This window comes from Nelumbo nucifera, chromosome 8, assembly GCF_055504915.1.
Source record: "Nelumbo nucifera cultivar China Antique chromosome 8, China Antique-T2T, whole genome shotgun sequence".
NCBI classification, from domain to species: Eukaryota; Viridiplantae; Streptophyta; class Magnoliopsida; order Proteales; family Nelumbonaceae; genus Nelumbo; species Nelumbo nucifera.
The window spans coordinates 56,511,679-56,526,060 of NC_142656.1; the positions used below are offsets into that span (position 1 = coordinate 56,511,679).

General features: G+C 36.6%; 2 protein-coding genes and 1 long non-coding RNA gene across 7 annotated transcripts; 2 read left to right on the forward strand and 1 right to left on the reverse strand.

Annotated features, from left to right (window-relative positions):
* Positions 1-760: 760 nt before the first annotated feature.
* Positions 761-12,579, forward strand: LOC148790031 (uncharacterized). 5 transcript variants are annotated; one of them, XM_088893352.1, is made up of 5 exons: positions 761-2,607; positions 2,704-2,901; positions 3,694-3,732; positions 4,329-4,373; positions 4,501-4,669. In XM_088893352.1, exons 1-5 carry the CDS (start codon positions 2,557-2,559, stop codon positions 4,516-4,518), a joined length of 351 nt encoding a protein of 116 aa, XP_088749478.1. In that variant the 5' UTR covers positions 761-2,556; the 3' UTR covers positions 4,519-4,669. The 5 variants fall into 5 exon arrangements, 2 of the variants coding, with proteins under 2 accessions (XP_088749478.1, XP_088749479.1); XR_016079563.1 differs by having other exon boundaries at positions 771-2,607; positions 3,650-3,732; XR_016079564.1 differs by lacking the exons at positions 3,694-3,732; positions 4,329-4,373; positions 4,501-4,669 and adding exons at positions 9,144-9,262; positions 9,885-12,579 and having other exon boundaries at positions 770-2,607.
* Positions 7,197-9,878, reverse strand: LOC148790032 (uncharacterized). Its single transcript, XR_016079568.1, has 2 exons — positions 9,568-9,878; positions 7,197-8,656 (listed from the first exon to the last, which is right to left on the reverse strand). It is a non-coding gene; the product is annotated as an uncharacterized LOC148790032 (long non-coding RNA).
* Positions 12,505-14,153, forward strand: LOC148790033 (UPF0481 protein At3g47200-like). The gene has a single exon (XM_088893351.1). The coding sequence runs from the start codon at positions 12,505-12,507 to the stop codon at positions 13,816-13,818; it is 1,314 nt and encodes a 437-aa protein (XP_088749477.1). The 3' UTR covers positions 13,819-14,153.
* Positions 14,154-14,382: the final 229 nt, after the last annotated feature.

The window sequence follows — 14,382 nt, forward strand, 5'->3', positions numbered from 1 at the left end:
AATCTACAAACTTTTTCAACATGGTCAATTTTTTTACAGTTTTGGCACTGTGGTTTTCCTTTGAACCAGCAATCTTTCTCCAAGTGGTTTCTCTTCTTGCAAATACCACATGAAGAATACTTGTCATTATTTTCTTTTGGTTTTCCTTGTGACTTTATTCCATCAACATTTGTTTTATGAGACCGCAGATTAACTTTAGATTGAAAGGCAACTTCAACCGAATTTTCATTCTGCCTGTCACGCCTATTTTCATGTCTCGAGAGAGCCCATCAATTCAGTTGGTGATAGTTTTTCTAGATCCTTTGTTTCTTCTATCATCGAAAATATTGGATCATATCTCTCTGTACAAGAGATTAGAATTTTTTCGACTATTTTCTTGTCAGAAATAGTCTCCCCATAGGCTCTCATTTGATTTACTATTTCTTTTATTCTAGAATAGTAATCTTTTGCAGTCTCAATATCCTTCATCTTAAGATTTTCAAAATCCCTTCTAAACTTCTGCAATTTAACAGTGCGTACCTTGACAGATCCTTGAAACTCCTCCTACAGAATAGTTCTTGACAATCATTTTGCTGATTCTCTTCATAGATCTTCTTTTGATTTGCTGAAAGAGTGGAAGTATCTTCAGCAATGCGGAATCCTTCCTCAACGATTCTCCATAAACTTTGTGACCAAAAATAGGTCTTCATTTTAATGGACCAGAAGTCATAGTTTTTTCCATTGAAGATTGGTAAAGGGTGGAACGATTGGCTTCTACACACATTATGTTTAGAAGAAATCACGCCCAAGAGATTGATCGAACGGGCTCTGATACCACTGATGGTTGCGGATGATAGTAATAGTAAATACTGTAAAAAATATATGATAGAAAACAGAATAGAACTTAGTTGAATGAGAGAAAAATTAGTAGTATTCTGGTATTTCTCTCTGATGGTTGAATCAGTACAGAAGAGGGGTTTTTATAGTAGATGGAGTCGGTTGAAGGTGAACCGACTTACACTGAACAAGGACAGGCATTAACACACCTTGGGAGCAGAATCGGCTAACATGGGAACTAACTAATCTTGGGAGGTGTAACGACACATATTGGAAAGAAACAAACTTTGGAAGTAGCTTAACTTTACTGTTAAAAAAAAGAGCAGATTCAAATGTCTTCTGAAAATGTGTAGCAACATTTAATACTTTTGCTAAAACTACCGCCCCTTTTGTCAACAGTTTTGGAAAGAGCCTCCGAGGAAATGGATATAAGAATTTTTTCTCTGGTTCCCTTTTTATTGTTTTCAGGCCTGCAAGTTCCTAGATGAGAAGTGAGCTCCAAAGTTCATGGTGATTGTTGCACAGAAAAGTGACCACACCCCATGGGAACTATGGTGCCATAAAATGCTTTGAACTTTACTAGTTTATCTGGATTCAAAATGATGTCATAAAGTGGCATACTATTTGTCCATGGGATAAATGCAGAAAATTGCTATCTTCAAGTATGGCATGTTCTAATATGCATGCATGCAAAAAGCAGCGAATTTCCATTTTATAAAGATCCACTTATTCACCCCTTCAGCCCTCCCCGTGGTCGAATTGCCTTGGTTTCGTGATAGCGTGAGCAGTTCCATGTTCTGCTGGTAGATTGGGGCACAGGGTTATTTTGTTAGAATGTGTGGTTGTGTGCGAGTGGGTCTAAAATCATGGCTCATGTGGAACAATTATGGAGCTTCCACTTCTTCCAGAGGTAGAAGTGGAGCTTCTTTATTTTCCAGTGAGGTATCTTGAGATAGTGTGGCTGTCTAGTACAATTTTCCTGCTCCTGATTCTACTTGAAACTCTTATATGGCTTATTGACTGGAGAGGATATTGAGATTCATGTTGTATCCTGCCTTTTATTCAGTAGTGTGCCTTTTGATATTTTCTAGAATGTTTGGGCCCCTCTTCTGTTTGCCTTTTCTAATGCTTGCTGCTACATTTGGCTGTCCATGTTTGACAGCCTGGGCTTTCCATAGTCTCTCTGTGTGAAACATAAGCCCACATCCATGCATCCAGTGCCTTTACCATTAGTCCATTACATGGAGTTTGTGTGGATTAACATGTCATGCAAACATAGCCCTGTGGACGGCAAAGGCTGTCAAACGTGGACGGTTATTTTTTTTCACAATGTACATGCAACCATGCAACGTCTCCTTAAGTAGATTTATGATTTAAGCAAGTTGTATTAAGTTGAATATGCTCTCCAGTTGGAGAAGTTATACTAGAAACTAATGTAATGGTTACCGATTGTTCACTAGTGGTAGATATCTAGCATGATTGGTCGAGATATATATGGCATGTTGAAACTGTAATACATTTTTGCAATATTTTCATTTTATGTCGTTCTTTGGGGTTCTAATTGATTATGCTGATTTACTAAATATTGTTATAACCAGTCCACTTATTTGTGCAATTTCTGAAGCCGACTTCAGACATGTTGTCAACATTGTGATGTTTCTGTAGTGTGCGAGACAAGGGTTTGCATTGGGGTTGACTATTGTAGTTGGTGCTATTCCTAGCATTAGAGTGGAGTCTTTGATGAAACTAATAGTTAATTTGTTAGAGGTCTCTTCTTCAATGAAGGGTCAGGTAAGTACATGCTAAATCATGCTTTGAAGAATACTGGTATATAGTTGTCACTCTCTGCATGTGATATTTTTCAGTTCCTTCTTTATGCAATTTCAGGAAGTAAGGGATTGTCTTTTAGGTCGTTTGTTTGCTTATGGCTCTCTTGTCCAATCTGGGCGAATATCTCAAGGGTGGGTTTCCAATAAAAACACTCCTCTTGTCAAGGAATTCATCAACCATGTCATCTCTCTTGCTGCTAAGAAGCTCTATTTAAAAGAGCCAGCTGTCTTGGATGTTTTAAACTTGGTTGAACAGGTATTTTATTCTCATCTAATTTTTATGAGAACAATTATGCTTTGTTACCTGTAAAACATGTCAAGTCTTTATAACAATCATCTACAGTGATTTTAACGCTGTTTAGATTCATGTTTTTTTATCAGTCTCATTAAACTTTCTATACTACCTTCAGGGATTGTTTGTCCCTATTTTTTATAGAGTTCCATTACCATTTATAAATTAAAGAATCATCTATGAGGCATAAACAAACAGCGAGCGTATGGTTATACAACAAAGACTTAATTCAAAGCTCACTAGGAATAAGAACGAAATCTCCATTGTGGTTTAAAAGAGAGGCCCCACCCTACCCTGTTACAAGATATAAAAGAAGAACAAAAATTGCTTGCTTGAACCACACAAACACACACATAGAGGAGATCTTGCTGCTATCAAGTATCTATAACTGATTTTTGCAGAAATCCATGAAGTAACTATTGGCAAATTTCGTGTCTTGAATGAACACAAGATATGGGGCCAAATTATACAAAACAATTTATAATAGGGCTGAGTTAACATGTTTTATACGAAGGCCTCCATATAAATTAGTAAAATATCGTTTGGTCATTTGCAATAAAAAAATTGCTGTCCCTTGACGGATCAGATCAGTGAAACAGGACTAGTGCATCTAAAGCTACAACTGTTGGAATAAGGCTTTATAGATATGATTAAGTTGGATTATTTTTGTTTCAAGTTTTACTTTTTTTCCTTTTTATTTGTGGAATGGCAGTTTGGAGAAGAGAAATGGAGGTTAATGGATTGATGTGGGTGCAGGAATGGCATAGAACTGAGTGCCTAAGGGGTGCGACTTGGGTAAGCCTCGGTTAGGCATATGTTAGAATTTGAAAGGGCTTGGTCTGAGAGCCTGGTTCTATGCAGTGGAGTTTCTTTAAATTGGGTAGCCAATTTGCTGGACCCCTTTGAATGAGTTGTGTAATGGCTCAGAGAATGAGTTGTGTAACCATTCCCCCAGAACCAAATTCTCTCTTTGCTAACCATCTGCCAGCCCATTGCAGTTCTACAAGTCCACTGAACAACAACAAACCTGTCCCTTTTTAACTCGGAAATCTCCCTCATGATGTGTTTGTACTACCAAGGACATCTTCATTACAAACCCACTCTACCACCACTTTAAAATCCCTTCAATGATGATATTGGTTACTTTGGTTCTTTTGGCAAGCTTCAACCCTTGTAATGCTACTAGGATTTCAAATATAACTGCATCCCCTATCTGTACTGACATTTGTAGGATCCACTTGGAAAGACACAAATTTTGATCCATTTGTAGGATCCACTTTGAAGGGCATCTATACTGACATTTGGTTAATTTAGTTGCATTTTTTTTTTGAACTATCATCAGTTGCAAAATTTTGATCTTATAAATAACTTAAATCGACATTCTTTTGTAGCTCAAGTGTCAAACATCCAAATTGGCCAAAGTTAGCCCTTACAAAGTGAGAAAACAATATTCTTTTAAAGATTTTCACTTCATTTTACTTGATCTTGTATTTTGAGCATTGACCAATTTTTTACTGATAAACATAATCCACTCCCTAACAATTTATAGGGTATGGTTTGCAGGTTCAGCCATTATATTAAATGGATTTGCATTGAAAGACATGTTACATTGTCTTGGAAATTGGAATTTTTTAATTCCTTGTACTTTTATGCATCAATTAGATATTGTATTTAAACAATTTGTTTTGGATATTATAATAATAAATAATTCAATTAATAGATTTTTGTTTTAGTTACATTTTTTATTTAAATTTTTTTTATGTGTCACAATATCAATTGTCCTGATATTTGTATTAAATAGGTATTAAATTGAGATTTGTCATGGAATTAAGCTAGTATAAAAAATTAACCATAAACAAGCTATAAGGTGGCGGTCAAATACGACCTAAGCCGACGGCTTAAACCGCCACCTAAGAAGGAACTAGAATCTTCATTGGCCTAAGGCGGCGATCAAATAGAACCTAAGCCAGCGTTTAGACCGCCACCTAGAAAGGTAGGTAAGATTTTGATTGACCGAAGGTGGTGGTCAAATACAATCTAAGCTGACGGTCAAAGCTGCCACCTTTATAAAGCTAAGTCGGCGATTTTGGCGTATTGCCGGTTTAGAGTTAATTGAACCATTTTGGATCGGCCTTCAAGGGCGGCGGTCTTGACCTAAGCCGGAAGAGGTTTAGGGGGCGGAATGAAGACTGCCGCCTTAGATCAAAGCCGGTGGTCTTAAGGCCTAAACCGGTTTAGACCAATTTTCTTGTAGTGAATTCTAGTGATCATAATGTATCCATAATTTTCAATGGTGTATCAAACTTAATTACTATCTTAATTTAATTAATAAAAATATAATAAATGTGTCTAGTTTAATTATTCGAAATAAAATTTTTTTTAAGTATCAATAAAAATTTAAAATTAATTTAAAGAAAAAATTAAAAATTAAAATAAAACTTTTTAAATTTTTAGATGTGAAAAGAATGAATGGGGAGGTACCCTAGGGTTTGATAAGGAGAGGGGAGTATGCTAATATAGTAGGAGGGGCATTTTTCTGGGTTTAGCAGATAGGAGGTGCCCGCCTGTATTCAGTTTTTCACAAAAACACCCCGTCTCTCAGCTAGAATTCTCACCAGCTTTCCAAAATATGTAGAAAACTCTGTAATTTCTCAGTTTTTACTCATAATTTGCATAGGGACCCTCAGAGGTCACAACATTGAATTTAAACGAAAAATGGTATAAATTAGTTCGTCTAAGGTCTAAAATACCCCTAAAATGATGCCTTAAGGCATCGAAATACAAAGTTATAAGAATGTTGGTGCGTGAAGGTTATATGGGCTTATGTGAAATATTTTGCTATTTTGGCACAATTGCTTGTTGTGGTGTTCATGAACTTTTGCTAATTACAAGAATACCATTATTTGTCTCATTAAATTTTTTACTAATTACAAGAATGCCATTGAAAGCAATCATTGCCTCTTTTTTAGTTGTGCATATCACATTGTGTTTTCATATAATTATAAGAGTTTCATCAACATTTAATTACAAAATTTTCACAAAATTGTTATTTTCTCTTTTCTTTTCATTTATTACCCCTTCTCTCTCTCCCTCTCCCTCTCTCTCTCTAGGGTTGTTAATAGGTCATTTGGACCAGATGGACCTTAATCGATTGGATCTGTTCGGTTTTAGTTCCTGATACATTATCCTGATATTTTCAATAGTTTTATTATAACTAGGTCCATCAGGTTAGACCAAAGAACCTAATCATTTTGATTGTCTAGAATTACAGACCTTATCAAGTCTGATTCAGTTCTTAGTAATTCTTGTCGGGTCGGTTCCGATTTTTACAAAACCCAACCCAACCTTCTCTCTTTCTCTTTCCACTCCAACTCTGTCCATGAACTTTTAATATTATTTACAAGATAATAATTTTTTAATTAACTAATATAATTAATTAATTAATTCCTCTAATTATGTCTCGCCTAGAAAAGCCCCATGTTGGGATGAATGTTTAATATTACTTACAAGATAATAAATGTTTTTAACATATTTTTTAATTAGTCAATATAATTAATTAATTGTTTAATGAAGTTTTCTAATTTTGTTTCATCTAGGCTAGACCCAAGTTGGGATTGAAGTATTAGAAACAAACTCAACTTGCAAAATTTGTGGGTCTAATGCACATTCAAGCTTCAAAAAGAAACTTGTGCCCAAGCCCTGAGTTTTTGAGTTAGTGAGGTACTTGTTGTACCATACCTAGGATATTTTCAGACCTGCACAAACTAGGTTTATCTAGGATTCCTATGATCAGATTGTGTGGATTAGATTTTAGGGATAAAGCAAATTTGATGTAAAATAGGGTAAAAATAAAAATTTTTCTTTTAATGTTATGGACAGCACTAAACCTCAAAGTAATCATAAAAGCAACAGTAGAGTGATTGCATCCATGCTTTGTTGCAATTAATTGCCTCCACAATGCATCTACCTTTTTACCAAAACTCGACAAAAATTTTTCAAGCAATGCTTCTTTGTTCATCGGTCCTACTGGTCTAATTTCAGTACTGGCATGTCAGTGTAAATTAGTCCAGTGAAGTGAAGGGTAAATTCTTAGCTAATTAATTAAGTATATTCTTACTGTTCTAAAATAGACCAATACTATATAATCGATTAATATTTTTTTTATCGTTAACTGACTGTTATAACTTCTGAAAATACCCAATTTATCCTTATTATAACCCTATTCGAGCTCTGGCATTTGGAACCCCATTCGAACCCAATTGATCGGAAAACACTACTTCGGCATTTGGAGTTGTAGCAGCAATTACAGATATCCTCCCACACTCGGCAGATCTTCGTCTTATAGAGGTTGTTCCCCGATGACGACGAGCCAGAATCTGGCCCCGACCTCGTATGTCCACCCTTCACTGAACCGACCAGAATCCCGTACATTACTAGTATGTCCTCTTCAACTTTATCCGGCGTGGCAAAAACCGGCAGCGACCTTGACGGCGGGGGTCTCTAGGTGCCATCTGAACAGTGTTTTTTTCCCTTTTTGCTCTCCACCTCCATCCTGAAAGGCTCGTTCGTACATGGGGAAGGGAGAGGTAGCAGCCATTCCTCCCACGCTTGGCTATCTCCATCTTATAGAGGTTGATCCCCGATGATCGAGTCAGAATTTAGCCCGACCTCGTACGTCCACCCGGCACTGAATCGACCAGAATCCCGTTCATCACTAGCGTCCTCTTCAACTCTAACCGGCGTGGCGAAGACCGGCGGCGACCTCGGCGGTGGGGTCTCCAGGTGCCATTTCAATAGTGTTTTTTTTTCCTGTTTTTTCTCTCCACCACCATCCCTAAGGGGCTTGTTCGTACATGGGGAAAGGAGAGGTAGCGGGCATTTCTCCGGCGACGATTAGTCGGGTCCGATTTACTGCAGTCGTTTCTTCCATTCTCCCACATAGCCTGAATCTCCAATCCCTACACAAACAACATCGATAATTTTGAAAGATTAAGGTCGTTCGGTTGTTTCTTCCGTTCCTAGAGGCAGACTCTGTTTTCCGGTGGGCATTTTTACATGGAAGCTCCAGCTGTTTCTTCCACGAAGCTCATCGGCCAGTTGCCAAAATTTATGTTGGTTGTCCACCGGGATGGAGAACAGAGGACAGAGGATCTGATATTACATCGGACCCTGAAACCCCTGCAACAACCTAACACAGGTCCTCTGTCCTCTTTTTTCCATTGCCGGTGGGGAAGCACCCTTTCCGAGTTAAATTTTAGGTGGCTTGTATTGCACTTGTTAGATTCAGCCTTGCGTCCGATAAGATTGAAACGATGTAGGCCACATCCAGACCTCCACAGGTCACTGGTGCTGTCTGAGGTGTCTGAAGTGAATAACTTGGCCTTTTCAAGCGTGCAGTTTAGCGGCTCCGTGATAGACTGATAGGCCATAGCAATGTCCATCATCTCTCATGTTAAAAGATTGACTGCAACCTCCGGTCCCTTGTTTTCCGGGAATCCTAGAAATTCCCAATCCCCTCGATGTGGGCTCCACACCGATCTGATACTCCCGTGCCCCAAGTGCACTCCTTGCACCCTTCGCCAAAGTTTATCGATTCCACCAAGTTTCACCCGCTGCTCCTCCATCGCTCCAATATATCCCCTCGTGGCTCTTCGCCATCACCTCTGTCATCGATAATCCATTCATTCTGTGGTCCGAGCGGTGAAAACCCCTTCGGCTGCTGTTTGGTGAGAAATGTAAAGGTGAAAATTTGAAGAAAAATTTACACTTAATCAATTGTAATAAATAATAGGGATAGTGTTAGTCATTTCAAACAGTAAGAACACACTTAATCAATTAACTAAACCATAAGAATAGTTCAAAAAATTTACCCAAATCCAAACGTGTTCATGTCCATTTATGAGAGAAGTGTTATTCTGAAGGTTCACATGATTTTTGAGTAATGGTTGTGAATTCTCAAGTCATGATTACGATAACCTGGGGATTCATTTTATTGGAGATAAAATGTTGAGTTATTTCTGTGGAAGCTCAAGTTTCTCCTATGAATTCATTAAGAAGCCTCTAATCTCCTTGACTGCACATCAGTAGTGGAGCTAAAATTGTTCTCTTTATAATGTATACATAACATATATTTAATTGTTGTGTGTTTAACCAGACTGGTTTGTATCTGCTTCTTCAGCTTTTGACCAACTGCTTGTGTGATCCAGGACATTTTGCTGGTTGCAATTTTACTGTCTTAACATTTAATGCAAGATGAAGGTGTCATTGTGTTTTTTCAGTTTACAACACCAGGCTCATTGCTGCTTCTTCACTGAGAAATACCAAGGTAGGCTCATAGTATTATCCATCAAATACTAGCCAAGCCAGTATAAACAAAAGCTACCAGCAAACAAGATGGTATTAGTAGATAACTTCTAAGTAAATTATTGAAGTTTTGCAATTAATCTACCTTCATTAATGACCATTTTAAAGAAAATAAAATTATTTCACAAACCTTATTACCAATTATAAGGATACTATAGAAACTACTCCCAAAACTCTATGAGATTTAATGTAACCATACTAATGCTTGCTTTTAGTTCCTCAAATTTTGGGTACCAAACTTAAAGGGACCATAATTGCTGCACTTACTTGATCTTCTTTAAGGGATTTTCTTGGATTTCTCCAAACCAGATAAGAGAATTTGGACCTCAACTTCCTCTGGCTCCTTTGTGTTTGCTTCTTTTCTTATGCCTTGACTACCTCTTCTACCTCACCACTAGTTCTGCAGGCCAAAGAAGTTTGGTGTAGACTACTCCCCCCAAAAATTAGGGCTTTTTTGCTTGTCCCCCAGAAGTGGTTTTTGTACAATGCAAATGAAGAAACCACCTACCACCTATTAATCTCAGCACAACTTCCTGTTTTACTTCTAGTATTCAACATTTGTTTTTCTCTGTATCTGTTTTCAGGTGTAACCACCAGATGATGTGGAAAATCCTTTCAAGTTGTCTTTTTTCATCCTTCCAAGTAAGAGTGGGTGAATAATGTGGAGATGCATGAAGGAAGCAATTTATAGATGATAATGAGAAGGAAAGAAAAAACAATGATTTTTAAGGAGATGAGTAGATCAAAGAAAGACAAATTTCAAAAAAAAAAAAAAAAAAGAAAAAGATAAAAGTAGTTCATCAGATCAAGTCCCTAAACCTATTTAATGGTTTCTCACTTTCTCTAAACGTGATATTAGTTGATGCTGGAAACAATGGCATCCACCACCATCGCCAGAACTACACTCTCTAAGAGTTGAATTCCTCTATATACCCAAATCAAACTAAATTTTGATGGATGCAGCATTGGAAGTGGTGAGTTTCTAAGATCTGAAGTGCCTATTGTGCTCTGGGGCTTGAGATTGAGTGCTTCACTCTACATTGGAGGATTAGAGTTGGAGGGAGATTAAAGTGGTCACAGGGCGGCAGAGAAGTAGTTCCCAAGATTCATGGCAGCACAGAAATGCTATAAGAGAAATTGAACAGTTGGGAATAATAGGAGCCAATTATACATGGATTGAAGGATTAGCAAACTTGGTGGAATATGCAAGGCAAGGCAAGGCTAAACAGTTAATAGAGTTAAAATGTTATGTGGCGACAGGGAATTTTGTAAATTCAATATCTATTTTTGGGGAAAGGGAAGAGGTAGGTTGAAATGTTGGACCATTCTAGGGGTGCTTAGTACTTCTTGTTTATACATCCAATCTTTTATAACAATTAATAAAAGTATTTGTTTCTGATTAATAAAAAAAAAACTTAAAGATAGCTTTTGGGAGATTATTGATGGAAAAATTGGCCTAGGATTAAGGAAATGATAGGAACCCACTAGATAACCTACTCTAGGAACTCTTGAATCAAATTGTTATGTGCACCCAAAAACTAGAAAATAAGTTGTAGTTGATCAGATTAGAACTTTAAGGAAACTAAGTCCTTAAAGAATCCAATCTTGAAGATGCCACAAAAGTTTATCATTCCTTTGATAAGTCAAGATATTGTATTCTACCAAGAACACAAGAATGCAAAGCTAAGCTTACTGAATAATACCAATAATGGAGATCGAGGTACTGGCCAAATGGCTCAAGCTAATATTCCCAAATATTCTCAAGATCCTTTGCAAAGAATCGGTGGACCAATGACTAGGGCAAGAACAAAGAGGATGAAAGAGGCTCTACAAGGTTTAATCATGGAAGTGCATGACAAAGAGGCTGTTATAAAAGATTCTAAGACTGTTCTAGCAGTTCCCAAAACTTCACCAAGGATAACCACCTATCTTTATGTGCAAGACGATATACAAGGCTTAGAATTTGAAGAACAAAGCTTGATGGGCTTGGCACATGGACATGATAAGAAAATGCCCAACTTTCACATTGAAAATTTGCAAACCCATCAACTTCATTCTCGTAGTATGTCCTGTGTGTTGTAGAACATCTTGCTGCTCCTGAATGGATGAATGCCCTGTTCATAAATCTTAATAAAAAAAGGACAATGGAGTAAATAGTGTAATATCAAATAATAGTTTAATCTCTAATAAAAACTAATCAATAAATTATTACAAAACGACATAATTAGTAAAAGTAATTTTTTAACAAAAATACAAAAAGTACAATAAATTAAATTTAGAAACTTAAGCAACAGTAATTTAATCTCTAATAATTATTAAAATTTTTTTGTTATAAAAATAAATTTTATACACAATTATTGAAAATAGTTTTATCACAAATATGCAATATATAATTACTTAAAATACAATAAATATTAATTTAGTGTATTTTCAGCATAATAAATATTAGTTTAGTATGCATAAATCCCTATAAGTCTTATTTTCATGTTCCAATGCAAGCCATTGCCATCTTTTTCCTTTATTCATCTCCCATATATTTAATTCTTTGAAAGGTAGACATACCGATTTATCTTATTCAGCAAGTTCAAAAAAATTAATAGTAAAATCTTACCTTACTTTCTGGGCTTCTGCATTCTTCCCATTTCACACTATTTACTCTGGTCCAAGTATTCCAAACCTATGCTTTTGAGATTCAATGGACATATACATACAAATATTGATCTAAGGAGGTTGAAACCAAGCATTTAACATTCTTTGCTGGAAGAGAGGTTTTGGAAGGAAGAAAGTTATATTTTGAATCTTTCGCATCAAGGGTTCAACTTAGAAACCCTTCTAATTAAAGTATTTGAATTGGCAAGTTATGGCAGTGAGATCAAATTGTTGGGGCCAAGAGGAGTTGAATTGGTGTTGATCATTGAGCAAAACAAGACTTTGTTTACATATTAGAGCATCCAAAAATTAAACAACTAGAGTTTTGATCGTGAAAGGAAAGAATGCTTTTAAAAATGCTTGGAAGAATGGTAGTTGGTCAAAGTAACATTTACAAATTTCAAATAATCAAGAGTATTAATGGTAGCAAGCTTTGAAGGTTAGTTGGATCTATATAAATTAAATTTTTCTTAAAATTAGAGAAAAAATTTGCAATAATCCATTATGAACCGCCCCCTCGATCCCCGATGGTGAGCGCAATTATCCGTCCAGTTTATGTGTGCCCAACGCTGTTACTCACATCTTAGATGTCACAGCAGAAGAATGGCGTCTGGTAATGTCGATTCTCATCATACCAATGCAGATGTATCCTATGTTACATTAGATATTAGTGATCTCAGCAAGGAATTGGCTGCTTCTACCCTCAAAGATCTTGAAGAGCTTACTGGTAAGTCTTCGTCGTCCTATAGTTCATCTTCTTGTATTCATAGAGTCCCTGAGAAATTTCACAAAATAAACCAATATGCCTACGTGCCCGAGTTGATAGCTATCGGCCCTAATCACCATGGTAAAGAAAGCTTGCAGACCATGGAAGAGCACAAAAAGCGATATGTTAAAGCACTTCTCAATCGAATATCAACAACACAAGAGTCAAATTTTAAAAAGTTGGGGGAGTTTTTCAATATTTTATGTTTCTTAGAAGAAGAAATTCACAAATCCTACTCAGAAATCAGTAAAATGAGCAGAAACGATTTTTTAAAAATGATGTTATTTGATGGTTTCTTCATGATCGAGCTTTTCCTAAGGAGTGCAGAGGTGAAAAAGGATGAGAACGATCCAATATTCAATACCAACTGGTTGTATGCAAGTCTGGTCCGCGACATGATATTACTTGAAAATCAACTTCCTCTGTTCGTTCTTGACAAGTTATTCGTTAAAACGAAGTCGAAGTTCTCTGGCCATGAAAATCAGTCACTCACAAGGCTTGCCCTTCGTTTCTTCAAACCTCTAATTCCAAACGACCAACACCTACTTTTAAAGGCTTCCAAATTTACAAGTAGCAAGCATTTGCTCGATCTGGTATACAAGGTTCTGTTAGTCGATGTGAAATATTTGCAACCAAAGTCGAATCCAGGAGGGAATCTATTGCTCAGTGTGACAAGGCTCCGACGGGCTGGGATCAAGTTCAAGAAGGGTCACGAAGAAACAAGTTTCCTGGACATCAAATTCAGTCATGGGGTGTTGGAAATTCCACCAGTACATATTGAAGATCACTTCGAGGTTCTGCTAAGAAATCTAATTGCATGGGAGCAATGCAGTAATAGTCGCCCCCTTCATGTAGTCACATCCTATGCTTTCCTGATGAATAAGCTAATTAGCACCACGGAGGAAGTGGGATTTCTCTGCCACCGTGGAATTATCACCAATTACCTGGGTGGCGATGAAGAGGTCTCTTTACTCTTCAATAATCTCTGCAAGGAGGTTACCCTTGTTAATTTTTGCTATTCTGAGGTCTGCAACCAGGTAAAATCTTATTGCAAGAATCGTTTGCGTGTGTGGCTACCGACTTTCATAGGAAACTATTTCTAATGGATAATATTGGAGGGTCGACTTCTAGTAAGGATATTAATAAGGTTGTTCTTGAAGACACCAATCAGACCGGTTCAGTTTGTAATAAGATATCAAAATCTTTATGTATTTTCTTACTGTGAATAAGCTATTCACCAGGCTGTGGGACTGAGATCCCCGCACTAGACTTTCAATGTATTATAATAAGATAAGATTGAGTGGTCAAGATGAGATTGGAATGAAAGGTTAGAGCGATGGGATTAAGTTTGAGTTAAATTGCTTTTCATGTCACTCCATTTATGTATATATGATGCAATAATTTCTTTTATCAATGGATTATTTTCTACTTTATCTAAGATTCTACACATTGCAACTTCATTTCTCTTTGTATCTTTTTATTTCACTGTGACTCATAAATTTACTCTTTGTTTTTTCCTTTTATAGGGAAACCTATACAAACCTTTCTCTTCTTTTCTCTATCTTTTCTTTCAAACTAAATACAACCTTAGGGACAACTTATTTTCAATTGCTTTATCAAGCATTAATATAGCTCAAGAGTGAATTGTTTAAATGCCTAGGCTAGAA